Source organism: Emys orbicularis (assembly GCF_028017835.1).
Source record: "Emys orbicularis isolate rEmyOrb1 chromosome 4 unlocalized genomic scaffold, rEmyOrb1.hap1 SUPER_4_unloc_2, whole genome shotgun sequence".
Classification (NCBI taxonomy): Eukaryota; Metazoa; Chordata; order Testudines; family Emydidae; genus Emys; species Emys orbicularis.
The window spans coordinates 91943-117867 of NW_027045132.1; the positions used below are offsets into that span (position 1 = coordinate 91943).

The 25925-nt window shown below is 58.3% G+C and overlaps 1 protein-coding gene across 1 annotated transcript in view; it reads left to right on the forward strand.

Moving 5' to 3' along the window:
- Positions 1 to 2329: 2329 nt before the first annotated feature.
- Positions 2330 to 25925, forward strand: part of LOC135894784 (kinesin-like protein KIF21B) — a 41312-nt gene continuing 17716 nt past the window's right edge. Inside the window, 20 exon segments of the mRNA XM_065422877.1 lie at positions 2330 to 2388; positions 4069 to 4291; positions 4654 to 4836; positions 10351 to 10500; positions 12429 to 12563; positions 12787 to 12942; positions 13363 to 13478; positions 14221 to 14416; positions 16056 to 16245; positions 16410 to 16473; positions 17673 to 17894; positions 18344 to 18419; positions 19124 to 19223; positions 19697 to 19888; positions 20891 to 21090; positions 21233 to 21340; positions 22620 to 22688; positions 23410 to 23639; positions 23928 to 24075; positions 24206 to 24400. Coding sequence (XP_065278949.1) covers positions 2330 to 2388; positions 4069 to 4291; positions 4654 to 4836; positions 10351 to 10500; positions 12429 to 12563; positions 12787 to 12942; positions 13363 to 13478; positions 14221 to 14416; positions 16056 to 16245; positions 16410 to 16473; positions 17673 to 17894; positions 18344 to 18419; positions 19124 to 19223; positions 19697 to 19888; positions 20891 to 21090; positions 21233 to 21340; positions 22620 to 22688; positions 23410 to 23639; positions 23928 to 24075; positions 24206 to 24400 — 3012 coding nt within the window.

The window sequence follows — 25925 nt, forward strand, 5'->3', positions numbered from 1 at the left end:
AAGGTGGCAACTCTGCAGTCACTATAGGGCCTCTATCCTGACTTGTACCTCTAGGCACTCCCAGAACTTCAGTGTTAGCTGACACCAGGCATTGGCCTGAGGCAGGATTCTGAGTGGTTGGGCGGGGTATCTGGTGGGATCAGGTCTGAGGACTCAGCCAGGAATACCTTGCCTAGCTTATTGGTCTAAGCTTGAGCCCTGCAACACTGTGGGTCCTGTCTGCCTCCCTTAGCACAGAAGCAGAGCAGCGAACAGCAGGCCTGGTGCCAGCTCTCCCAGCTGTACGGGGTGGCATAGGGAAGCAGGGCAGGGGAGGGGAAGAGCAGGGTGCTACTGGGCATTAGGGTGAAAGCCAAAGCATTTAACAGTAGCTTCTTGTGACTCGGGAGAGATCTCAGGGAGGGTGCAGCTGGCCATGCAAAGTTGCAGTCGGCCAGAATATTCAGAAGAGCTCGGCAGCCACAGCTGGGGCTAGCTATTCCTGCTGCTCCCATTGTGACCCTTACAACCCGGCTTTCACGCAAGTTGTGCATGTCGGGTGCTGGTTGAAAGCTCCCCATTCTTTTTGCAAGAAATATTTTAAAACCTTTTACTCCCCTCCCCCCCCAAGAAACAATGAAAATGTTGACCAAAAATGTTTCTCTCACACACACACACACACACACACACACACACACACACACACACACACACAGCCCCTCCACCCGCATCGTTTTTGTCAAAAAGCCTTTTTTTTTTTTTTGGTCCAAGGGGACAGGGAAGGAAACGTCTTTGGGGAGAAGAAACCTGAGCGGCCCCAGTGCTGAGCCCTTCTGAAAATCTGAACCTTGCTGTGGTCGCTGAGCTCTGTCTGGAAATTCTGGCCCAAAGGGCCCAGTTGAGCCTTCTGCTGTTTGTAGGCTTTAAACAAAGTGCCAGCCTGGGAACCCTGGAGAAAAGCCCCCACTTAGTGAGACTTTTGTGCTGGCATAATCTGATACCCTTTTCCATCCTTCAGTGATACACAAACTATCCACAGAGGATTCTTTCCCAGGTGTCTGGCTCGTGGGTCTTGCCCACATGCTCAGGGTCTACCTGGTCGCCAGATTTGGGGTCTAGAGGGAATTTTCCCCGGGTCAGATTGGCAGAGACCCTGGGAGGTTTTTGCTTTCCTCTGGAGCATGGGGCACTTGCAGGTTTAAACTAGTGTAAACAGTGGATTCTCTAACTTGAAGTCTTTAAACCATGATTTGAGGACTTCAGTAACTCAGCCAGTAGTTAGGGGTCTATTACAGGATTGGGTGGGGTTTTGCAGCCTGCGATGTGCGGGAGGCCAGGTGAGATGATCAAGATGGCCCCTTCTGGCCTTAAAGTCTGAGTCTATCACACCTAGCGCTTACACAGTATCTTTCATCCAGAGATTTCAAAGAGCTTTACAAAGGTATTTGATATCATTATCCCTGCTTTACAGATGGGGAAACTGAGGCACAGAGTGGCCATGCAGGATTTGCTTCACCCATGGCTAAAGTACATTAAACAGTAGCTGAGGATAATATCGGACACTATTTGATAAGCCCCACTTAGTGAGAGGGTGGTGGTATTAATCATGTGGTCCATTCTATTGGCTTCCATGGCTTTAAAGGAATTAATATAAGTATTTATAAAACCGCCAATGAGGGAAGTTTTGTCAATAAGTCTCCAAAAAGAGTTTTTATCAGGGTATTTGGTGTCATGTTTTTTCTCCCTGATTCTTCCCAGGCAAGCCAGCTTCAGAGCTGCCAGGCCGATCCCCTGAAAATAGGAGACTTTAAAATCTCAGCAAAAGCAGCTGTTTTACCAAGCAAAGCTGCAGGTCATTTTGTTAGCAGTACATTTCTCTTTGTTGATTCCCGTGTAACAGCAGAATTTTAGGTGTGTGTGTGAAATTACGATTACTTGATCTGATTTGGGTTGTGCGGATGCTGGGGTGGCGCTGATGGCCTGTGAGCTACAGAGGTCAGACTGGCTCATGGTCTCTTCTGGCCTTCAGCGCTGTGATTTAGAAGGTAATGAAGAACTTGAGAGCGAGTACTGAAAAGACCCTTAGCCGAGCTCTTCCCTTCCTGGCTCAGATTGGGTTGATTTTCATCTCTGGCTTCCCCGGTCTCGCTCATGTGGGGTTTGTATTGTCTCTTTCCCTTGTCTGTTTTGATTAGCAATATTCGGATTACCCCAGGGTTTATTTTTAATGACTGATTTTGGGCAAAAATGTTTAAGCCTCAAATTTGTACGATGGGAAACTGCGTCAAGGGAGCTTTTAATGATGTGGATTGAACATGTGCACTGCAGTAGTCTATCTGACAAAGGAACGATGAGTTCTACCAGCTGGGAGCTGACATCAGATGAATTCAGGCTGGACATAAAGCACAGGTTTGTGTTTTATTTGAACAGTGAGGGTAAGTAGACACCAGAACCACTTACCCAGGGCTGTGGTGGATACTCCATCCCTTGAAGCTTTGAAATCAAGAATGTGCATCTCTAATACATCTGCTTTAGCTCACCCACATATCATGGGATTGATTCCGAAGTTACTGGGGAAAGCCTGTGTTATGCCGGAGATGAGACTGTGTGATCAGAATGGTCCCTCTAGGAATTTATAAATAACATTTTAAATGAGTGAGCATGCATTCTTCTAGATCCCTGAATTGGGTGTGCAGTTTGGGGCTGTGCGCAGATGTGGGGGGCTACGTACCTATGCCTTGCAGGTTGAGGATCTGCATATCTAAACCAGGTGTTACCTGTCCTAGTAGTTTGTACGTGCCCAGGTCATCCAAACCCGTATTCCAGTTAGGACACTCTGATGCACCCACTGCCATAAATTAGCAGCTGGGACCCCTACGTATCTAATGGGGTGAGGGGTTGCAAGCAGTAAAGGAGTGGGAGAGAGGTCTGGAAGGAGAAATAATCCACCCGAGGGCCCAAGTTGCCCCTGGGAACAGTCTTTAGGGAGCATCCAGCATCTTCTGACCTGACCCACTTATTGTGCAAATGAAAATGGGAGCTGGTCAACACAAACTTTCAATAGCAGCCACGGATTTGGGATGCCTCTGCTTCTGGGGGGCCCAGCCTGAGACACAGTGGGCCTTGATATTTTTTTTTTCCCAGAGGGTTTGAGCACAAGGAAATCCAGCTGACGTCAGTGGGAGCTGCGGGACAGTCAGTACCTCTGGGAATTGGGCCCCAATTGTCTCAAAATGGGCTCCCCAGAAAGAGAAGCCTCCAGAATCAGAGGCCAGTGCTGAAAACATGGGTCTTGCTCTTTCTAGCAGAATGTGAGGAGGAGGGAGATAGGCGTCTGACTAGGCCAGGGAGCCATTAATAAATAGGAAAGGTGCTTCTAAGACTTCTGTTAGCCTTGGGCAGGGCCGTGTTTCCTTGTGCTCGTCGTCTGTCAGCAGCCGCCTGGGGTCTCTTGTCTCACAATTGATCAGCAGCTCTTTGGGGCAGGGACCCTCTTCTTGTTCTGTGTTTGTACAGCGCCTGGCCCCAGGGGGTCATGATCCATAACTTGGGCTCCTATGAGCTACTGCAAGACCAATAATCATAAGGAACTGTTTTTGTAATAGCAGAAGGATATTTTCCATAAACCTTCCCCCACAATTTACTGTCCCTCATATACCAGTGTGTGTATATTGGGGCCCACCAATATCACTTGCTACGGGCCAAGCAACCATCACATGGGAATTGCTGTCAGTAGCTACTGACTGGGGGGATTTGAACCAGCAACATTGAGGTGACAGTAACACCTCGGTCCCTACCCTTTGTGTGGTCTCTAAGTATCTTACTGCATTAGTCTCAAGAGTCGGGGGGCCACCCTGACCAAATTCCAGCTGCCTTTCTAAAGCCTGCATCCCGCAGGTTCACCTGGGTGTGGTATTCCTGTTCCAGACTGTTACTTTGTGTGGTTAAGCAGCTGCTGCCAGGTTGCAGCCCAGAGGTGGCTGCATTTCACTGGTGGGCAAGGTGGTCCCCCTTGCTGCAGGGATGCAGGGTGCTCTGGGAGAAGTAAGATTGTTGTGTCCTCAGTTGTCTGTCTTCTCCCGCTGGCAGGATCCGTCCCCAGCTGTCAAAGGAGAAGATTGAGGGATGCCACATCTGCACTTCAGTGACGCCTGGGGAGCCCCAGGTGCTGCTGGGAAAGGACAAGGCGTTCACCTATGACTTTGTGTTCGACCTGGACACGTGGCAGGAGCGGATCTACACCACCTGCGTCAGCAAACTCATCGAGGGCTGCTTCGAAGGCTACAATGCCACTGTGCTGGCGTATGGCCAGGTACCGGCTGTCCCCGTCCTGTGTCTCGGCGGTAAACCTGGGCTGTTGCACTGAAGCCAGGCTCGGCTGTTAGCAGTTGCGGGCTACCTGGCTGCGCCAGCAAAGCCATGCGGGAAGGTGCTTGGCTGGGCCTGCAGGTCGGAGTTGAGGCTCGTTGGTGGGGTGCAGGGGCAGAGGCCCAGGGCTGGAATATTGGGGGGGCTGTGGGTTGGGATTTTGGGGCATCAACAGAGCTGTTGGGGAATAGTCAGGGAGGGGCGGGTGCAGGTTGGGTTTGGCAGCCCAGGGCTGGAGCTGCAGGGGGCTGCTCTTAGGTTGATGCGCCCTGGGGCTGTCTAAGTGCCCGTCCTGTGCCCTTTCAGACCGGCGCTGGGAAGACGTACACCATGGGCACCGGCTTTGACACAAACATCTCGGAGGAGGAGCACGGGATCATCCCGCGGGCCATCTCCCATCTCTTCAGTGGCATCGAGCAGCGCAAGCGGGCAGCGCAGGAGCGTGGCACAGCCGTGCCAGAGTTCAAAGTCAGCGCCCAGTTCCTGGAGGTGGGTGTGAGCGAGGGGGGAGCAAGCTGGGGCCCCGGAACATGAGGAGCTGCCATTCCCACACCCCGGAACAGGGTATGGGTGGGGGTGTCTGTCCCAGCGACCGCAAACCACAGCTGCTCATGCACTGCTTCAGGGGGGCACGTGCTGTGGGCCCTACATAAAATGGTGCTGACTGTTTATGTTCTGGCTTCTCTGGGAGGCAGTGGTGCTGGTTATCTGTGCCCCCTCTGTGTCTGGGAGCTGGAGGGCTGGCTCCACTGCAGTCCGTGTACTCTGCATCCACTTGTCTGCATCCAGATTTGGGCCAAAGTCCAGTTTCTGTACAAAGGATGCAGGTTTTCCCAGCCTTCCCCAGCTGAGCAGGAATTCTCAAGCGCCTTCCACCCCATCTATTGCTTCAGGCTTTCTCATCACCTTGAAAGTAACGTACTGGCCCTTCCCACCTCTTTGCCCTAACGGGTACGTCTTCACTTACATCCGGGTCCGGGTCCGGATGTAAGCAATCGGCTTTCTGAGTTCGATTTATCGCGTCTGGTTAAGACGCGATAAATCGATCCTGGATCGATCCCGGAAGTGCCCCGGATCGATCCCGGAAGTGCTCGCCTTCGACGCTGGTACTCCAGCTCGGCGAGCGGAGTACGCAGCATCGACGGGGGAGCCTTCCTGCCGCGTCTGGACCGCGGTAACTTCGGACTAAGGTACTTCGAATTCAGCTACGTTATTAACGTAGCTGAATTTGCGTACCTTAGTCCGAAGTGGGGGGGTTAGTGTAGACCTGAGTCTCCAGAGCCTGATTTTAGCATGTTCCTATCATTATCCAAACCTTTCTTATTGCACCTTTCATCTAGAACGATCCCATCATGCCTTGCAGACTGTGTACTTTGTGATTGCTTCAGCTCTTACCCACACGCAGCTAGTTCTGGGGTGGAATATGAAAAAACCAAATGCAGCATCCATCAGCAGTTCAGGACAGGAATGGGTTTAGAATGACTTATCTGGGCGAATGCAGGAAGGCTGTATATAGCTAGCCCCACTGTTCTGACAAAGTTTCTATTTTGGTAATGCCCCAAACGCATGTGGAAAAGCCAGGAGCTTTTCAAAGGATTGGCTTTGCATTTTACTTTCGGATCATGTTGATAGAGAAATGTGTGCTGTGGTATAATCGATCCAGACTATGCCATCCTTGTGTTTAGTGACTAGAGCTGGGTGAGAGGGATTTTGTGAAATCACGGAAAACCACTGTGACACTATTTTGCCAAATCACTTTTGCGTAATTTCATGGAATCCTGAAACTTGAGCTTTTTTTTAGAATGTGTAAAATCTCAAGTGATCTGAAAACTAGTCCCACTTCAACATAGAAATGCCTCCCCTGTTGGAAAAGTGTAGAGGAGAAAGCATCTGCTGTAAGGCTATATAGCCTAGAAAGGACTGAAAGATTGGGAGCAGGGAGGTCCTGAGTCTAATCCCACTGCTGACACAGTGCCCTCAATGATCCTTGTATATCTATCCCTTCAGAGGAGTATTTTCTTGGGCTTCACAACACCTTGATGAATTAGATAAATACCACTGGTCCATTTTACAATGGAGGTACAGATAGTGACTGGCCAAAGATCAGGCAAGCCTGGGTCCGAACCAGAAGTGGATTGCACATCTCCAGATGATCAGGCCCAAACCACTAGAGCACAGAGTTCCCCCTGGAAAGTCTCTGAGCTCCATTTTCTCCATCTGGGCAAAGAGTTGAGACCCGTATGACTTCAGACCCCTGTACCTGGCTGGGTAAGTTACCCCAATAGGAAACCTTCCCGGCTTCCATGACACCCTCCTCATCTCTTCTGCCCCAGATCTGAAGCAGCCGGAAGTGCGACCGTGTTCCCAAGGATCTCTAGCCTTGGCAGGGCTTTGGCTCTTCCCTGAGTGCCTGTGAGCTGGCACGGAAGCAGGACGCGGGAAGACTTCCTGCTCATTGGCACCTCCTTTGAAATCCCTTTGTCAGGGCGAGGCTATTCTGAGTGGTGGTTAACCCTGCTTCTCATTCAGTACGGCGGGGAGTGCCCCTCCGCCAGCAGCGTTGTGTGACTGCCCAGCCCTGGGCATGAGCTATAGGATCCGACACAAGTGCTGCAGTGAACCCTGTGAGATCCCGTCTCCCCCTCCTATAGCATCTTCCCCAGAGCCAGCCAGTCCTGCTTGTGAATGCCACGGGGTGCTGGGACTCCCACCGCGTAAGTCGCCAAAGGAGATCTCGCTGTTGTCGAAACCTCCTGCTATTCAGCCTACATTTCCCTTTGCTCGATCCCTTTCCTCCCAGCGACACCCACTTTGGGAACGCCCTGTTAGAGTTTATGGGCTTGGGTAACTCCAGTGACTTCAATGAAGCTATGTCTGAGGATCTGGCCCCACTGCACTGGCATGTGGAGAGTTTGTGCAAACGTGGCCAACGCCGTGGCTGCCACGGGGTGGCTGGTGGACCCTTTACGTGGACTGAACCATCCCACCTAGGCTAAGAGGAGCTACATCTGAAAACCCTTCTCCTTGGCCTTGCTGCAGCTCTGTAGGTTCAGCACCAGAAGCCGTCCAGTCTGAAGGCCGGGCTGGCAGATGCTAGCTTCTCGGCTATAGAGAAGCTTTGACAAAGCCCAGAGGCTGCTGGGGCGACAGCAGAGACTCCAGCGCTGCAAGGGTTAATGACACTGGCAGTGCTGGAGCTGGGGGCTGCCTGCTGAGTTTATTGTGTCCTGTCTGTTTTCTGGTCAGGATATTTTTGCCTGTTAAATAGTTTCAGAAACTTAGATGTCTGGGCTTCTGGAGCCTCCAGTCCCAGCATGAGGCAGGAGTTTCCTCCACACAAACCCCTCTGGTCTATTTCAGAGTCACCCGTTCGTATTCCCCCGGCAGGCTGTGCCCAGCCTTGCTCGCTCCAGGCGATCCACAGAATCACAGTGACCGCGAAGGCCCTAGTGTAGGCAGAGCTCAGGCTTTACCGTCGCATCATCGAGACCCAGCTGGTATCTAGCGCTTTGCCTCAGGAGAGCTCAAGGTGCTTTACAAAGGAAGATCAGTATCATGATCCCATTTTACAGATGGGCAAACTGAGGCACTGAGAGGGGGAGTCACTCACCCAGCAGGCCAGTGGCAGAGCTGGGAACAGACCAGAACCCAGGTCTCTGTAGTCCTAGGCCAGTGCTCTAGCCACTAGGCCACACTACCGGCTCCTCGGCTGGCTGGCTGGCTGCAGCTGCACGAGATGGCCAGGGTAGATAAGGCCTTCTTTAGCTGCCTGCTTGGCTGCTTTGCCAGAACATCACTACGCATGCAGGGACCGGCTCAGCTGGCCTATAGCGCCTGTCGTCTCCACGCTGAACACCCACGCTCCCTGCAAACCCAGCAGGGTAGCGCAGTCCTGTGGGGACTGGTTTGCCCCAATGTCCCCTCTCCCGCAGTGGGGTGTGCTGATAGCTGCCCTCCACCCCAGAGGTGGCTGAATCTCGGCGCCGTGGTATGCACAGCTGGAATAAAAGGTGCTCTCGTTGGGGTGATAGTGGGGGTCCGTTAAAGCTCCCGAGGCTGCCAGCATGCAAGGTAATTACCTGTGCTGTTGTATCTGCTGTGCTCTTACCCGTGTCCTGTGACCTCTCCGGGCAGGTTCATTAGAGGGGAGGCTTTACTCCTCTGGAGCTAACTTCCAGGGACAGTGGAACGGATTAGCCTTATCTTCAGAGCCGCTCTGCGGTGCTTTCCCGCTAGCCCCTGAGCTGGGATCCTTGCAATGAACTGCGTACGGGCCTAATGCCAGCCAGGTGCCAGGACTCCTGGCTTCTACCCCTGGTTCTGCCCCTGACTTGGCATGTGGCCTTGGTGAACTCACTGCTCCACTCTGTGTCCTGGGCCAGGGCCCAGACCCTGTGATCGGAACATGGCCTCCCAGCATCTCTGGCGAAGGCCGGGTGGGCGAGAGTCCCAGATTGAGATCTGCAGCCTGTCTAGCACCACAAGCAGTGAGGCCCCAGCCCAGCTTCCTTCTGGGACTTCAGCGCACCACCCACCCTGTTAATGATTCGCTGGATTCTCGTCACTTACGCAAATGGGCAGGTCCCAGCCTGTGCCACCCATAGAACTGTCAGCCAGCCGGGCGAAGGAATGGGAGGCCAGGCACGCCCACCACTCCAGGGCAGGATCCCATCTGCAGGTGGTGGCTGGGGAAGGGGGACGGCCGGGTCACTTTACCTATCCCTCGTGTAGGGTCACAGCCTGGATCAGCCCTACGGCAGGATTTTGGAGACCTGGGGTTTTCCTCCCTGCTCTGCCATGCATGCCCAAGGTAACTCTCTGGGCACGTCCCTTGGTCTCTCTGGCCTCCGTTCCCCATCTGTACAATGAGGCGTGAGGATAAATACGGTAGATTGTTAGGTGCTTGCATATTAGGGTAAAGAGGGGCCTGTTAATATCGTAGATGGGGTGAAGCCTGTCTGTTCTACGCTGCTCTGCCAAGGAGGAGCCACTACATAGCCCCTCTGGACCTGGGCCTTCAGGGGGCTTCCTCTGAGCCCACCCGTTCTCCTGCCCTGTAGTGACTGGGATGGGCTCAATGCACCTGCCCTGCTGTTCTTGCCCCTTCCCCCGATTAGCCACAGGCACTAAATCCATTTCTCCTCCGCCGCCGCCTTCTGCTCAGTGCTCGCCCCTTCCATGTTGCTCCTGCTCCCAGCAGGGGAGCAGTAGCTGGGCTGGTGATACACGGCTTGCTTGCAAAGCTAATCCAGGGCAAGGTGCAGAATTGGCTCTGGCTTCCCTGCCTTTGGGGACCTCCCGGCTTGGAGCCCTAATTAGCCCCTTTCTCCACCGGGACAGGTCAATCTGTCAGTGATGACACCCCCACCCCGGCGGGCCAGGCCTGACTTGCTGGGCTCTGGATAATTACCCTGCTCGGACTCTAGTCCCAGATAACTAGGGGGACAGCAGGGTCCCCAGACGTACGGACAGTGCTGGGTGACTGACGGCCATGGCGATGGGGGGAATGCCAGGTGCGGTGAGCTGGCTCCTCGGCCTCCTGTCTGCTCTCTGAGAGCTTTTAAGGAGAGAGCAAGGCCTAGTGGGCATGGCCTGGAGCTAGGATGCCTGGGTTCTTTCTATTCCTGGTTCTGCCACTGGTTTGGCGCATGGCCTTGGGGAACTCACTGCTCCAGTGTGTGCCCTTAGCTAGGGATCATCGGGACAGCACGCTGGCACTGTGCTGCTCTGCGTGTGCTGGGTAGGGGAGGCCTTGAGGAGGGGGGGACCCAAGAGGCATTGGGGGGGAGGTTGGGAGTACCTGGAGGAGAGGTGGGGGGGAAGACCCAGGAGGCATATGGGGGAGGTCGGGTTACCTGGAGGGAGCCAGGAGGCCCCAGGGGTCTGAGCACGGCCCCTGTGCACCCCGCAGTGGCGGGAGGTAAGTTGTGAAGCCCCATGCCAGGCTCTGCAGCAAGCCTCGTGCCGCCCAGTAACCCGCTGCCCTGTCTCCCTCCCCCACAGCTCTACAACGAGGAGATCCTGGACCTGTTCGACAGTGCCCGGGACCCTGACTCCCGCCACCGCAAGTCCAACATCAAAATCCATGAGGATGCCAGCGGCAGCATCTACACCACGGGCGTCACCTCCCGCCTCATCAGCTCCCAGGATGAGGTGGGCGACGCCCGGGACCTGGCTGCTGCGGGGGGGTCGGCTGCTCTGGATCGCCGGAGAGCGGGCAGGGGCAGAATGGAGGGGCCGGGTGCTGTGAGGGGCAGAGCCCCCAGTGACGACAAGGGGAGTCAGGAGCTAGCGTGCCCCAGCCCCAGGGCAGAAGCTCTCCTAGCCAGCTGTCCGAGGCTCTGGCTGCCGCCGCCCTGGGACAGACACACTCAGGGTGTGGCATTGACATGTGCCCGGCTGATGCGCCCCTGGGTGGCATCAGGGCACTGCACCAGGATGCCAAACGCTTTGGATTTTCCTGTGGTGGCTTCGCGGTACAACTGTGCCCCTGCTCCCAAAGCTGGTCTGGAGGGGCGGAGGGGGATGGACTGTGAATGGATTTTCCCTCCCCCCCCCAAAAAAACTGCTCTACTAGCCCCCCCTCAAAGGAGAATTGTCCCCCTGCTGATCCCAGCCCTCTCCTGTTGCCCACACTCAGCAGCCCCCCTTGCAGCAAGAAGGGAGCCCAGCTTGGACAGAGTTAACTCTCTCCTTGCCAGTCCCCAGAGGGGAGGGATAGCTCAGTGGTTTGAGCATTGGCCTGCTAAACCCAGGGTTGTGAGCTCAATCCTTGAGGGAGCCATTTAGGGAACTGGGGTAAAAATCTTTCTGGGGATTGGTCCTGCTTTGAGCAGGGGGTTGGACTAGATGACCTCCTGAGGTCCCTTCCAACCCTGATATTCTATGATTCACTCCCTACCCCTTCAATCTGTGTGCTTGGATCCTTCCTTCTCTCCAGGCCCCCGCTCCTGCCCTCTGTGCCATGTGGTGCAGGGCCTAGCGAGAGCCATCCCACTGGCATCCTCAGTGCCCACGTGCTCGTCCCCTGTTACCCGAGGGCAGGCGTCTGGGCTCCATGCCCAGCCCTTCCATGCCCCCTTGTGTCGTTGGCACGTGGTACCTGTCTCCCATGGGAGCAGCGTCCTGGGGCGAAGGGGGGGTGGGAATGCAGCCCCCATCCTGTAGCGCCGGGGCGAGGGAATCGCTCACCTAGCACGCAGTACGAGCCGTTTGTTAACCAGGCATCGCTGCAGGAGGCTCTGGTCCCAGGGGAGATGAGTCAGGCCCAAAGACAGGACTGTGAGCACGTGAAGCCGGGACGCGTCTCTACTGCTGCCTCAAGTGGGTAGCTCCTGGCACAAGCGCATGGAGGGGGTTGGTCCTGGAGAAGCCCTTGCCCTGTGCGTTGTCTGTGAGCGGGAACGTCTCCCAGCCACTGGGGATAGCAGAAACGACCCTCAGGACCTGGAGGTCAAATGCCTCCTCTGCTGCCCCTGGACACTTCGTGTGCAGCAGAGAGCACAGGGGGCAGCGTAGATCAGTGCTTAGGACTCTGGGCTGGGCCCTGGGAGAGCTGGGTTGTTACCCACCGGGCCACTTGCTGCGGCGTAACCTTTGCAAGTCCCTTCTCTGTCAGTTGCGTGGGGCTGGGGCTGGGGTGGTCTCTCAGCATTTGTACAGCACCTAGCACACCAGGGCCTCGGTCTGTAGAGTGTCACGTTACTCGCCATGGCTGTGCATGGGCGGGTTCCCAATCCCGTCTCCGAGCACACAGACCCTGAGTTAGCCTCCGCCCTGGCCTCTTGCCTGGGGTTTGGCTTTCCTGGTGACTCGTGAGCGGGGCTGTTCCGGGGTCTCCCTACAGTGCCTGCTCCCTTGTTCCCTGTGGCCACTGGGCAGGGATCTCCCAGCGCGGGGCCCTGGCACCCGGGCCTGGATGGCTCGGCAGGAGAGTCTGCATGCCATGCAGGGGCTCGGCTGCCCCCATCCCAGGGTGACTATGGCACATTGACCTAGGGTGCCCTCCCCACTCTGGCATCTCCCCACCTCCCAGCAGGCTGGGGTGGACATTTCTTTGAACCCTTTCCTTGTTGTTGCAGCTGATCCAGTGCCTGAAGCAGGGAGCTCTGTCCCGCACAACCGCCAGCACCCAGATGAATGTCCAGAGCTCCCGCTCCCACGCCATCTTCACCATCCACCTGTGCCAAATGCGAGTCTGTGCCCAGCCCGACCTGGTGAGACTGCGCGAGAGGGACAGGGGAGCGCCCTTCGCCCCACAGCACGGCAGGCGTGAGCCGCTGTCAGGCTAGTTCCTACGTCTCCCTGCCACGTGCTGGTTGACAGCGGAGCCGCAGCGGGCTGCTCTGCGAGGGGGCGGGTTGGGATCTCTCATAGCAGAGGGATAAAGCCCCGTTCCCCTGCGGGAGGCGCTGACGCTGCAGCCTGTCTGCTTGCCAGGTGACCGGCCTTCCAGAGGGATCCCAGGCCACCAGCGAGTACGAGACCCTCACCGCCAAGTTCCACTTCGTCGACCTGGCTGGCTCGGAGAGGCTGAAGCGGACGGGAGCTACGGGCGAGAGAGCCAAGGAGGGCATCTCCATCAACTGCGGCCTGGTAGGCTCTTAGCGGGTGGAGGAGACTGGGACAGGCTGCAGTGGATATAAAGGGGCTGCTGGACACAGACAGACCCTGCCTGGCTCACTAGCTCCCAGACTGAGCCACCACGGGTCATCACTAGGGGTCGCGCGGTGGACTCGGTGGTGAGGGATGGGGCAACTAGCTGCGCTACCCAGCACTGTCCCCAGTAGGGGTAGATTCCTGGATCTGGGGGCTCAGGAATAACGTGGAGGCAGGAGAGGGGCTGCACACTGGCTGGCTGGTATAGCTGCACTGACTGGCTGCTAGTGCATTGGTCCAGAGTCCCCCGCTCCCTGGAAAGAGGTGGCTCTGATCACCCTGAACTTTGTTTTCTACAGGGAGGGGCCCTCCCCAGCACGGGGGGAAAACTCAGTCCCTTCCGTTTTTTGTTGGCAGCTGCCGTTGGGAAACGTCATAAGCGCCCTTGGAGACCAGAGCAAGAAAGCGGTGCACGTACCCTACCGAGACTCCAAACTGACCCGGCTCCTCCAGGACTCGCTTGGGGGGAACAGGTAACAGGCACCCTGAGCCAGGGCGTGGGGTCACCCAGCGGGTGTCCGCTTCAGCTGGGTGTGTGTGACCCAGAATGGAAGAGCTGTGCCCTCGCTGGGTCTGCACCCTGGGAGTGTTGCCTGAGGCGGGTGGGGGATTTCTGAGTAACAGGAGGGCCGGTCGGGCTCAGGGATGGACCTGAAGTGCCGTGTGGGTTTCCTGGGGTGGCGTGTTGCTGAGGGTCCGGTGGAGTCTCCATAGTGACTTTTCGAAGGTAATTATCTCGGCTCTCTTGGTCCCGGGCCCCAGACGCAATTAGGCAGCTTTCGTGGAATTAGCTCTTGCAAAATGCGTCTGAGCCCTTCGTGATCTGGGACTTGGCAGCTGAGTTTCCCAGCACGGGATTGCTCTAATCCCTCCCCCTTCCTGTCTCAGTGATGCCCCGAATGCCCTGCCGTGGGCTGCCCGGGGTGGCGACTCCCTGAACACCACTTTGTAATGAGCAGGGGAGGCCACCCAGGGTTCTCTTTGCCAGCGCAAAGCAGGCTGCTGCCTGAGCCACACTCCCAGCCTGTGCCGGCCCAGGGTGGAAGGGGCCCACACCCCGTTTATAAAGTAAATAAAGGCCAAAGGGGGTTGTGGCTGGAGCTGCCAATAGGCACCCATGTGCCAGCGTTGGAATTGGCTGATCTGACGTGGCCCAGGTGCTGCATTGTTTGATGGCAGCTCCAGCTGACCCCGTTGGCTCTCCGTCCTCCCTAGCCAAACCATCATGATCGCCTGCATCAGCCCCTCTGACCGGGACTTCATGGAGACCTTAAACACGCTCAAGTACGCCAACCGGGCTCGCAACATCAAGAACAAGGTGGTGGTGAACCAGGACAAAACCAGCCAGCAGATCAGCGCCCTGCGGGCCGAGATCGCCCGCCTCCAGATGGAGCTCATGGAGTACAAGGCGGTAAGGGGCGGCTGAGCAGGCGAAGCCTCGTGTGTGTACGGCCCACTCGGGTCACCAGCGAGGATCGAACCCAGGACCTTCCACGCCGGCCCCTGCCGCTTGGGCTAATGGAGTAACTCCACTAACTGAGTTTGTGGCAGGCTGTTGTGGTTGCTGGGGCTGGCTGCTAGAGGGAGACCTACTTGCATGTACAAAGCCTGGGTATGACCTGGACTCCTCGCTGTCACAGGTTCAAATCCCAGCTGTAGCAACTCAGCCTCGAATGGCATGGGGAAAGTATTCCTGCCTCCCCTGCACAGATCTGGCCCCATGCTGTGTGTACAGCTACTCCTCTGCTGGTCTTGGCCAGCACCATGCCCTCCTGGGTGCGGTGTATGCTGTGGCACTGGGCTCCACCCCACTGGGCTCCACAGATGGCTGTGTTTCAATGGTGCTGTAGTTTGTGGGTAGGATGCAAGGGACTATGGCGAGGTAGGCTGTTAAAGGGCTGTATGTCATGTCTGAACAGGGAGAAGGCTTCAGGGTATCTTTCGGAGCTGGGAAGGCACCTCCTGCTTTATATCCCTGTCCTGTGCGGCATATCAGACATCCTGCTTCATGCTGAGCTTGTCTGGACTGGTTTCCCATGAGCACCAGCCCTTAAGCAGCCAGAGGTTGCTATTGAGCTGAGTCATGTATCTCCCCAGCCCGAGAGGAAGGATGGCCCAGTGGTCATGGCACTGGCCTGGGACTTGGGAGCCCTGCGTTCAATTCCTTGCTCTGCCACAGACTCCCCGTGTGACCTTGGGCAACTCCCTTAGCCTCAGGGCCTCAATCCCCATCTGCCCAGCCGGGGTCAGAGCACTGCCCTGCCCACTGGGGGTGCATGAGGGTAAATGCATTAAACTGGGAGGTGCTCAGCTCCTGCCATCATGGGGCTCAGATCAGAACCTTACCTGAGTAAAAGGCACTTACAGCATGTCAGCTGCTCCCTGTTTCTGCCGTCCCCCGAGCACGGCCTTCCCACGGGCACGCCTGCCATTTTTTGAGTCTCTACCTTTTCCCTGCTCCTCTTGCTGTGACCCATCTTTAAGGTGACCATATTTCCCACAGGGAAACCAGAACACCCCGTGGGGCTGGCCTGAGCCCCTCCTCCTCCTCCCCCGCCCCCCACGGGGCTGCCTCGAGCCACTCGCCTGAGTCCCTCCCCCCATGTGGGGCTGGCCTGAGCCACTCACGCGAGCCCCCCTCCCTGTGCAGAGGGTAGGCAGGGCTGGGGCGAGCAGCAAAGCACATATGGGATAGGTTGACTATTTCCCAAAGGCTGGGGCTGGCGTCGCTGCTCACCCGAGCCCTGCCTGCCCCCTGCTGGATCCCGGCCTCCCCCCCACGTTCCTCTGCACCCCACTTTCTTGACAAAACTGGGTGTTTGTCCCGTTTGCCCTTGGAGACAAATGCCCACTTTTGCCAAAAAAAAAGTCGGGACGCCCGGGACATGGCTTAAAAAAGGGACTTGTCCCAGCCGAAACGGGACGTAGGGTTACCCTACCCATCTTCCTCAGTACGGCGCCATTGAGCACGTGGCCGGCTGGGTTCGGCCAGGGCTGACAGACGCTGTGGCTTTGCCCTCTCTGCATCTCCCTTTCTCCTCTCCCCGCAGGGCAAACGTGTGATCGGGGAGGACGGCGCCGAGGGCTACAGTGACTTGTTCCAGGAGAACGCCATGCTCCAGAAGGAGAACGCCACCTTGCGCATGAGGGTGAAGGCCATGCAGGAGGCCATTGATGCCATCAACAGCCGGGTCACCCACCTGATGAGCCAGGAGGCCAATTTGATACTGGCCAAGGCAGGTGAGGATGGGCACCTCCGGAGGATGTGTATGCGAGGTGGGGCATGCGGATCGGTCCCACGAAAATTACAGCCACCCCGGAGCTCAGGTCCAAGGGCAGCTGAGTGGCAGCCCAGCTGCTAGGAGTTTCTGATCTAGTCCATGATCCTAATTCTGTCCCTCCAGGTGATGGCAACGAGGCCATCGGCGCCCTGATCCAGAACTACATCCGGGAGATCGAGGAGCTCAGGTGGGCGTGGGCCACGTTCTCTCCTTCCGCCCGTCTGGGGGGGCCACGTATCGCGTGCAGCTTGAGAGGACCTGCAAAGAGGCAGTGCGGGCTAGCGGGGGGGCTGCTGACCTGGGGCTCTGGAGGCCCAGATTCCCTCTCTGGCTCTGCCGCTCCCGGTGCCGCGGGCACTGGGTTCAAATAGTAGGCTGGCATCGCAGCTCTGCCAATGACCTTGGGCAAGTCACTTCCCCTCTCTCTTGCCTTTGGTCTGATGCGACCATTTAGATTGTCGGCACTTTGGGGCAGCGCCCGTCTCACGGGTGTGTGCAGCACCTGGCACAACAGGGCCTTGATCCCGTCTCTCTCGGTGCTGCTGAAATATAAATAAAAGCCCCACATTCGAGATGGAAATGTCTCCATCCTGTAGGGCGTCCTGTCCGGCCCTTGTGCTCCCAAGCTTTCTCTGGAGCCTTGGCTGATCCAGACTTAAATGCCTCCCAGGGGTACATTGAAATGCAGTCTGATAGCTAGTGCTGCTCATAAATGTGGATTCCGTGCTGGAGAAACTGACAACCCCGGAGACAGGAATCCCCTCACTCATTCTGGGCCAGATTCTCAGCTGGTGTAAAATCAGCTTTGTCCCACTGGGGTCCCTGGAGCAATGCCGATTTACCCCCCTCCCGCTGAGGATCCAGACCCCTGTCCGTAATGCTAGAAAACAGAGGTGCCCCACCCTGTCTAGCGCAGCCGCTGCTGAAGATTAACCCTTAGGCTGCCATGTCAGCGTATCACCGTGGCTGTTGAGAACTGGCTGTCGGCCATAGGGTTGCTTCTCTCCCGTTAGCGTTCAGGCCTGGTGGGAAGCCCTGGGGCCTTTGTGACGAGGCCTGGGCTGCATTGCCATCTAAGGGAAGGCACTAAATCCGTGAAGTGGCATCTGCTGTGACTCTTTGCTCCCACAAGAGGCATGCAGATGGTTAGTGGTGGCCATGCCAGCTTTCCTTCCCTGCGATGTCCTTCTGCAGCCCCCCTCCCCGGGAGCAGAGCCCTGAGCCCCTTTGACCAAGCTGAGCGAGGGCAGTTTAGGTTCCAGACACACACTCTCCCGGTCACCCCTCCTTAGAGGTTGGGGGGAGGGGGTGTCTTTTCCCCTGGGGTGTCTGGACATCTGCCCAGGGCAGCAGATCTCCGTAACCAAAAGCCCCTCCGATCCCCAGGACAAAGCTCTTGGAGAGCGAAGCCACGAACGAGTCGCTCCGCCGGAGTCTGTCGCGGGTCTCCTCCAGGCCCCCGTACTCCCTGGGCTCGTCTCCAGGCCCAGGCCTGGGGGCGCTCAGCAGCCCCGTGGTCTCCATGGAGGCAGAGGCCACCGAAGTCCTCCGGCGGGCCAAGCAGGACCTGGAGCGGCTGAAGAAGGAGACCAGGCAGCGGAGGAAGAGGTGATGGCCAACTCCTTGCTGGGGACAGAGGGGGGGGGGGCTGTTCTGGGTGCTCCCACCCCTGGCTCTTCATTATTATGGCTATTGGGATGCCCACTTCTCCCTTGGCTTCCAGCCCTGGCACCCTCCAGCCCCCATCAGCCCTGCTGGTCCAGACATTGTCCTGCCCCATCCCTGGGAAGCCAAAGCCATACAGCAGAGAATCAGGACTCCTGGGTTCTTTTCTCAGCTCTGCCTCTGACGTGCCACATGACCTTGGGTGAGTCCCTTCCCCTCCTTGTGCCTCAGTCTCCCCATCTGGTAACACTGCCTGGCCCGTCTCTCTGGAGGGCAGTGAAGCTGGGTTCCTGAAGGGCTCTGAGATGGAGGGTGTTGGGGATGTATGGTCTAAGGGGACCGTGTGCCAGGGCTCCCCTGTCACCGGGGTTCATCCCGTCTCTTCCTGGCAGCCCGGAGAAGGAGGCCTTTAAGAAGAGGCCAAAGCTGCAGCAGGAGAACGGGGAGGAGACGGACGAGAACGAGGAGGTGAGGGAGGCTTCCGCCGTGGAGTGGGGGGTGGGAGCCCGGTTGCTAGCCAGAATGCCAGCGGCCTTCTCTGTGCCTCGCCGGCGCTTGGGGCAGCTGTGTCCTGCCGCACCCTGGGAGGTGGGGCAAATCCCAGCCTGTCTGTGGGAGTCGCAGGGGATCCGGGGGGCAGGGGCAGGGTCCATGACCACCCCCCCATAGGGCAGCCAGTCTGCTGCTGTTTGGCCCCGCCTAGGTGTGGAGAATGGGGGCAGGGCATGGCTGAGGATGGCGGGTAAGACAGTCCCCTCTGCCCCCTGGCAGTGCCCTGTGCCATCTGACACCCTGGCAACAGGTGGGGCAGGGCAACTAGCCACAGGCCTTTCCATGCAGCTGGGCTTTGTCCCGTGAACCGTGTCCCCTCTGCCCCAGCCGTCCCGGAGGTTCTCATCAGGCCCTTCATTTTCAGCTGCCATCTCAGCGGGGAGGGTGGGGGGAGCTCCCCAGACATGGCCCACTCCCTTTGCACACAGGGATCAGCCCTGCCCCTGGCCCCGGGTCAAACGTCCTCTCTCCTGCCTCTGCCTGGCACTGGTTTCCGAGGCAATCGCTTTAATTCCCCCACATCTGGGGGTGGCGGATGGGGAGAGGCCTGAGCCCCTGCGACGATAGGAGAGGGGCCGAAGGCTCCTGATCTCTGCCCTAACCCTGCGCTTGTTTCCCAGGAGGAGGAGGAGCGGGAGGAGAGTGGCTGTGAGGATGAGGACGAGGATTCGGGCAGCGAGGAGAGCCTGGTGGACTCGGACTCCGATGTGGAGGAGAAGGGTAACTCGGAGGGCACGGCGCCCAGCTCTGTGCTCAGGCTGGGACCGGGGATATCTGCAGTGACTCAGGGCTGTGCCCCTTTTGGGGAGGTGGTAGGCGGCTGCAGTGGGCCTGTAGGGTGAGCTGGGCAGGTCTTGGCTGGAGGTGCACGAGGTGCCAGTCAGGGTGGTAAGGTGGTCCGGCTCAGCTGGTGCTCAGTGGCACAGACCTGGCTGCCAAGCTCTGTCCCTTCCTCCTCAGCCCCCCGCATTCGCCTCCGGGTACCCAGGCAAGGCTAAGACCGCAGGAGCGAGATGCCATCCCCTCTGAGTCCTGCCTCATCTGCCTCCTTTCCTCTGCAACGCCAGAGTCCATAGGGGACCCGTGAGCCAGGCACTGCCCCTCCCCTCTCCAGGCCGGCCCAGGGCTGCCTGGCTCTCTCCTCCTGACCTCCCCGGGGCTGCCTGGCTGACTGACTCTCCCCCCACCTCTAGTGGTGAATTTCCAGGCTGATCTGGCCGACCTGACCTGCGAGATCGAGATCAAGCAGAAGCTGATTGACGAGCTGGAGAACAGCCAGCGGCGCTTGCAGACCCTCAAGCACCAGTACGAGGAGAAGCTAATCCTGCTGCAGAACAAGATCCGCGACACCCAGCTGGAGAGGGACCGGGTGCTGCAGAACCTCAGTACGGGCAGTGCCCCCTCCACCCCCCCGGCTCATCCCACCGCACGGGTCCTCTGAGCCAGCGCTGGCAGGAGAAACCCTGGGGTTCTCCCGGCGCCCAATGAGGCCCAAACTGGGCCGCTGCCCCCTGCATTCCATGCCCCTCTTGCGGTCCCCAGAGATTCCCGCTGGCTGCTCAGTGTCTGGCTTCCCAGCTCCTGGGATCGATCCTTCTCCTCAGCTGTGTGCCACTTGTCCCGCCTCTTGATCAGGGCTGGGCCTGGTGACCCCGTGACCTCCCAGCTGTGCAGCCCGCTGGCTGTGGGGAGACAGTGGGTGTAGGGCCCAGGGAAAGTCCCTTCCCTCGGAGGAGCTCCAAGCTCTGACACGCGTCAGGGAGACAGGGCCAGGCAAAGAGGCAAAGCCACCTGGCATCTGTGGCCAAGCTCCCAGCTGCTCCCGACTTCCTCCCAGCGAGGAAACTGTGGCTCTCCAATGCAGGAGGAGCAGCAGCGTAGCCTGCCCATGCAGAGAGCTCCATCTCCAGGGCTTTTCAGTCCTGGGCATCTTCCCCGAGTGGGGCAGCTGATGCTATAACTGAGACTTTAGTGATTGAGACACCTGCCCCCAGCTGAGTCCCACCAAACTCATTTCAGCAGCATCCCCCTCTGGGCTGAACAGCAATGGCTGCCTGGAGGAGAACAGTGTGCACCCAGTCCCTGGAGCGGTGCGGTCCCTGGCACATGCCTGGCACTGCTCTGCTGCCGGGGTTATTGGTCTAAAATAGGCCCATGGTTCTGGCTTGCAGGCAATGACTGGTCTGGGCTACTCGGCCATTGAACATCTCTTGAGCTGCTGGACCAGGCAGACTTGTCCCTGGAGGCCAAGAGTTAATCTAAAGTGCCCCCCACTGAGGGTGCTTTCCCTGGGGGCCTGGTGGGTCCAGGGGGCAGCTGGGTGGGATGCAGCGTGATGGGCTCGGCCTAGCCTGGCACTCTGAGCGTCTCTGCGCCACCCCCTTCAGGCACCATGGAATGCTACACGGAGGAGAAGGCCAACAAGATCAAGGCGGACTACGAGAAGCGGCTGAAGGAGATGAATCGGGACCTGCAGAAGCTGCAGGCAGCCCAGAAGGAACACGCTCGCCTGCTCAAGAACCAGTCGCGCTATGAGCGGGAGCTCAAGAAGCTGCAGGCTGAGGTGGCAGAGATGAAGAAGGCGAAGGTACCTGGCTGGGCAGAGGAGGAGGGGGCTGGAGGGGCATGGCCCGCTTGTGCTAGCTCTTCAAACTGGGGAGGGGCGGTGGATGGGCACAGCCCCTTGTGCACACTCCTTATGCTGGGTGTGGCTGTCGGGGGGCCCGCAGGTGGCACTGATGAAGCAGATGCGGGAGGAGCAGCAGCGGAGGCGGCTGGTGGAGACCAAGCGGAATCGGGAGATCGCCCAGCTGAAGAAGGAGCAGCGCAGGCAGGAGGTGAGAACCCAGCTCCTCGCCAGGGCTCTGCAGATAGGGCAGCTCTGGCTGGGGCCTGCGCCCCTCACTCGGCTCTGAGCTCCCACACCAGCTGGCCAGGGTGCAGCGGGGAGTGCGGGTTCTCCAAGGGGTCTGGGCCTTTCCTGGGGAGATGCCCCAAGCCAGGCTCCTTGGGACCAGATGGGGAGGGTGCTGGAGAGCCCTCGCTGATGCATGATGTGTCAGGTCCCCTCCCCTGTGCACAGGTGAGCAGTTACCTGGGTGAGGCAGCCTGCACCCAGAGCCCCTGACGCAGGGTGGGGCAGGGGCAGGGGAGCCCCTGTGACGGGGCAGGGCTGAGACAGGGAGTGGGGCCATTCGGGATATGGGGCAGCAGGGGAGCCCTGCAAAGCTGGGGCTGAGCCGCAGGGATGGCTGAGCAAGGCAATGGGAAATCTGGAGCAAGCGCTGCACCAACAGAGGACCAGATTCCTCTCTCTATTACGCTCGTTGTAAATCTGGAGTAACTGCATTGACATTAGCGGAGTCGCTCCAGATTTACACTGCTGCTGCTGCGATGTGAATCCAGCCGTCGCCTGCATCAAGAACATTCCACGTTCAGTCCTGCCCTACCTCTGCTCGACAGTGTGTTAGAGCTCTTCCGGGTGCCCGGCCGCTGGAATCAGTGCCCGGCTTGGCATCCAGGCCCGCTCCTTTCAGAGCCCGTGTTGGGCCACTGGCCGGCCAAGGCCTGCAGGTCCTGTGAAGCCAGGAATGGGGCCGGCAGCATAGAACAGCGTAAAACCCTGCCTGGTTGGGGAGCTGTGTGCTGGGAACCCTGTGCGGAAACCAGCCACCCCACTGTCTGTCTGGGGACTCCTCCCCCTGCTGAAGGCGCAGCATGTCCCCTCCCCCAACCACATGTCCATATGTCTGTCCATCCCTTGAGATCAGCACCTGGTGGGGTGGCAGGTTCCGCCTTCCCCAGGTCAGAGGAGGTGATTGCTTCCTCCTGCATCTCTGGTTGCTGCTCAGGGCAGGTACAAATGCCACAGTGCTGCCATCGGTTACAGCAGAATAAATCCAGGTTTTACACCGCTGCTGGGTGAGATCAAAATCTGGCCCATGGCCTGCACTGAGAACATCCCACGTGCTGGCCTCAGGCAAGGGGGTGGGGGAGCCCTGGGTCCCCTCCCCTTCCCCCATTGCTGCCATGGGTTCTACCCCAGACCCTGGGTTCCTCTTTAGCGGCTCACGCCCGCTCAGGACTCGACTGAGGCTTGGCTTCTCTCCCGCGCAGTTTCAGATCCGGGCTCTGGAGTCTCAGAAGCGGCAGCAGGAAATCGTGCTGCGAAGGAAAACCCAGGAGGTGAGTGCCAGCCCCTGCACCTGCGGGGGTCTGGAGAGCCGCTCGCGGGGCCGTGACTGGGTGGGCGCTGAGGCCTGGCTCCTGGATCGGGCCGTGGGCAGGGCAGGGCCCTGGGGCCTCTCCAGACAGAATAGTCCCCTCTGCTGTCCCAGTGGGTCGTGCTCCGCCAATGCTGGGTTGTTCCCAAGGTGCTGGCCCTGGGTGGGGTGGATTTCCCACAGAGCCTGGTGGTTTTATGGCTAGGAGTAACCAGGCAGGAGATGACAGTGATTGCGGGGGAGGAAACGCCTGCCTCCGGGGGCAGCTGATCTTCTGGGGTCAGGAAGGAGGAATTCTCTGCATGCCATGTGTGACTGTGCACAACAGGCTGTGTCCCCCTCCCTCCTTCCTGGAGCTGGGTCCTGGCAGCCGAGTTGGTCACGTGACTCGTCCAGGCTGCCTCCTGCCCCAGCACCCATACAGCTCGCGGGACGGTACGGTGCTTCGATCCCAGCCCCTTCCCAGCCCCTCCTGATGCATTCTGGGAAACTGCTATCCAAGGGTACCGGACCTTCACCCAGCCCAGATAGGCTCAGCTCTCTTGAAAGGTGCTCAGCTGCTCCCGGGCTCACTTTGCCACCTGAGAAGCGTTGGAGTCGCTCTGCCACTGGGGTGGCTGGGGGGCGATGCCCCCTGCGGGTGTTCCCAGGAGGCCCAGCCCTCAGGCACTGCTCTCACCCAGGTCTCTGCTCTGCGCCGCCTGGCCAAGCCCATGTCGGACCGGGTCTCTGGGAGGCTGAGTCAGAAGCCCGCCATGCTGGACTCGGGTGCGGAGGTGTCCGCCAGCACCACCTCCTCGGAACCGGAGTCCGGCTCTCGCTCGGTCTCCAGCATCGTGCGCCAGTGGAACCGGAAAATCGACCACTTCCTGGGAGACCCTTCGCCCTCCGTGAATGGGGCTCGGCCCGTCAGGTCAGACCAGTGCTTCCGAATCCGTGTCCCCCGCGGCCTCGTTCCGTGCTTGGCCCTCAGGCCCCGGGCTCCTGGGTGTTAGATGGGAGCGGAGTTCTGTGGGAACACGGGAAACGATCGCTCTGTCATCGTGGGCGACTCTGCCATGTGGTTTGACACGTGAGACTCTCCACATTGGCTGGAGGCAGACCTGATGTGTAAATGCCCCTCTGTCCTGAGCACTAGCGGGCGTGATGGCCGAGCGCCTGCCCGGTGGAAGCCCCCTGACCATGTCCCATCCCACTGCAGGAAGAAGTTCCCAAAGAAGGGGATGAGCCAGACCTTCAGCAAGGCGGCCCGGCTCAAGTGGCAGTCGCTGGAGCGGCGCATCTTTGACGTCGTCATGCAGAGGATGACCATCGTCAACCTGGAGGCAGACATGGAGCGGCTGATCAAGGTGAGGTGTGGGGGGCAGTGCCCTGGTGGGGATTGGATGGCCTGAGCATGACCGAGGGCCAGGAGTGCTGGGAGGCTGCTGGCACCTGGACGGCGCCGGCTGAGGCGTTTCCTTCCCACCCGCCCCCCAGAAACGCGAGGAGCTGGCGCTGCTGCAGGAGGCACTGCAGGGGAAGAGGGGAAAGCTGCAGGCGGAGAGCCCAGAGGAGCAGAAGGGCCTGCAGGAGCTGAACGAGGAGATCGAGGTGCTGACAGCCAACATCGACTACATCAACGACAGTATCGCCGACTGCCAGGCCACCATCATGCAGCTGGAGGAGACCAAGGTGCCGGGGGAGGGGGCCTGCGGACGGGGGCAAGGTGCAGGGGGTCTGTATATGGGGAGTTGGTCTCACGGGAGGGGGAGCGGGGGAGATCACCCCAGGGCATTGTGTGCTGTAAGGGAAAGGGGGTGCTCTGGGGGCTGGTTGATAGTTGGGGTGGGGGCTGGGCGTGAGCAGGAGGCTGGCTGGCTGGACTCTTCCTCTAGGCAGTTTAAGCATAAGGGGTGCAGGAGGCAGGTTTGCAGGGTCCTCTTGCTTTCTAAGCTCCAACTTCTGGGCTGAAACGTTCTGTCGTGGGTCACGCAGGGAGTCAGGGCCGAGCTGGCTCCCTGCTCTTAGCCCCCAGAGCTCGCCCCCTCCCTACAGAAACGTCACAGAGCAGCTGTTGCAGTCTGGCTGCTTTCTCTGCTTGTTTGCTGATGACGGCTGTATAAGGCCCAGTTCAGCAGGTGCCTGAGCACTCACGGGGCTGGTGCGATAGGCTGCCGTAGGCCCGTGGGCGCCAGGCTTGGCTTGGACCAGCAGAGGCCAAGAATCAGCCCTCTTCAGCTGCACGGTCTGCAAGGCCGGGGCCAGGATTTAGGAGGCCCCTAATATGTTGGTCCGCCAGGGTCTCCATCGGTGCTGGATGGTTTGTTTGTGGAAGGGACGGCTGCGGAGAGCATGATGTCCACCACCAGCTGCTAGGCCCAACAGCCCTGATGGGAGTTCTGCACATGCTGGAGTCAGTGGAAGCCCTGTCCGTACCATGGGACAAATGTACCCATGGTGTACCCAGTGCTGCGGGCAAGGCGTGGTCTAGCCATGCTCAATCCTCTCTGTGTGCACAGAAAAACCCATGTCAGCACCAGGCTCCAGCCTGGGTCGCCGCCAAACATGCTTAGAACTTGGGCTTTCTCCATTCCCTGCGTATACGGCAACACAACCTCCTGTGAGAAACTGCCTCGACCCAGCCCAGTTCCACAGTGGCGTTCCTGTAGCCTAGACCGAAGCCAAGCACGGGGGGCAGCCCGGTATTCAGAGCCAACTCCAGGTGTAGCCACGAGAGAAGGTTGAAGATGCTGTTTGCTTCTGTAGGAAATCTCAAACCCTTTTAGTTTTTCTTTTGAAATTTCCCAGGGGGAAGAAAAAATCAGTTTCTCCTCTTCCCCCACCCCCCCCGCCCCACCCCCTGAGAAACTGGAATTTTTGTGGTTTTTGAAAATCAGTTTTGATGGTTTAAGGCAAAAAAATTGGGGGTCTTGGGAAAGAGTTTCCCTATTCTGAAACCGCGAACTTGTGCTGAAAGCTATTGTCAAACATTGAGTCTCTTTTCTGATGTCAAATGTTTGTAAAGGGAGGGTGGGATTTTGACCAAAAAGGAAATTTTTGTTTAATCAAATATTTCCACAGAGAAAGAATAGCCTAATAATGAGGCCTTTCTCCCTGGCACCTGTCGGGTGTCTGTGCTGCAAGGAAAACCCCACAGCACAAGTCTCAGAGCCTGGATCCATTGCCTTGGGCTCGCAGGGCTACGGGGCTAAAACGA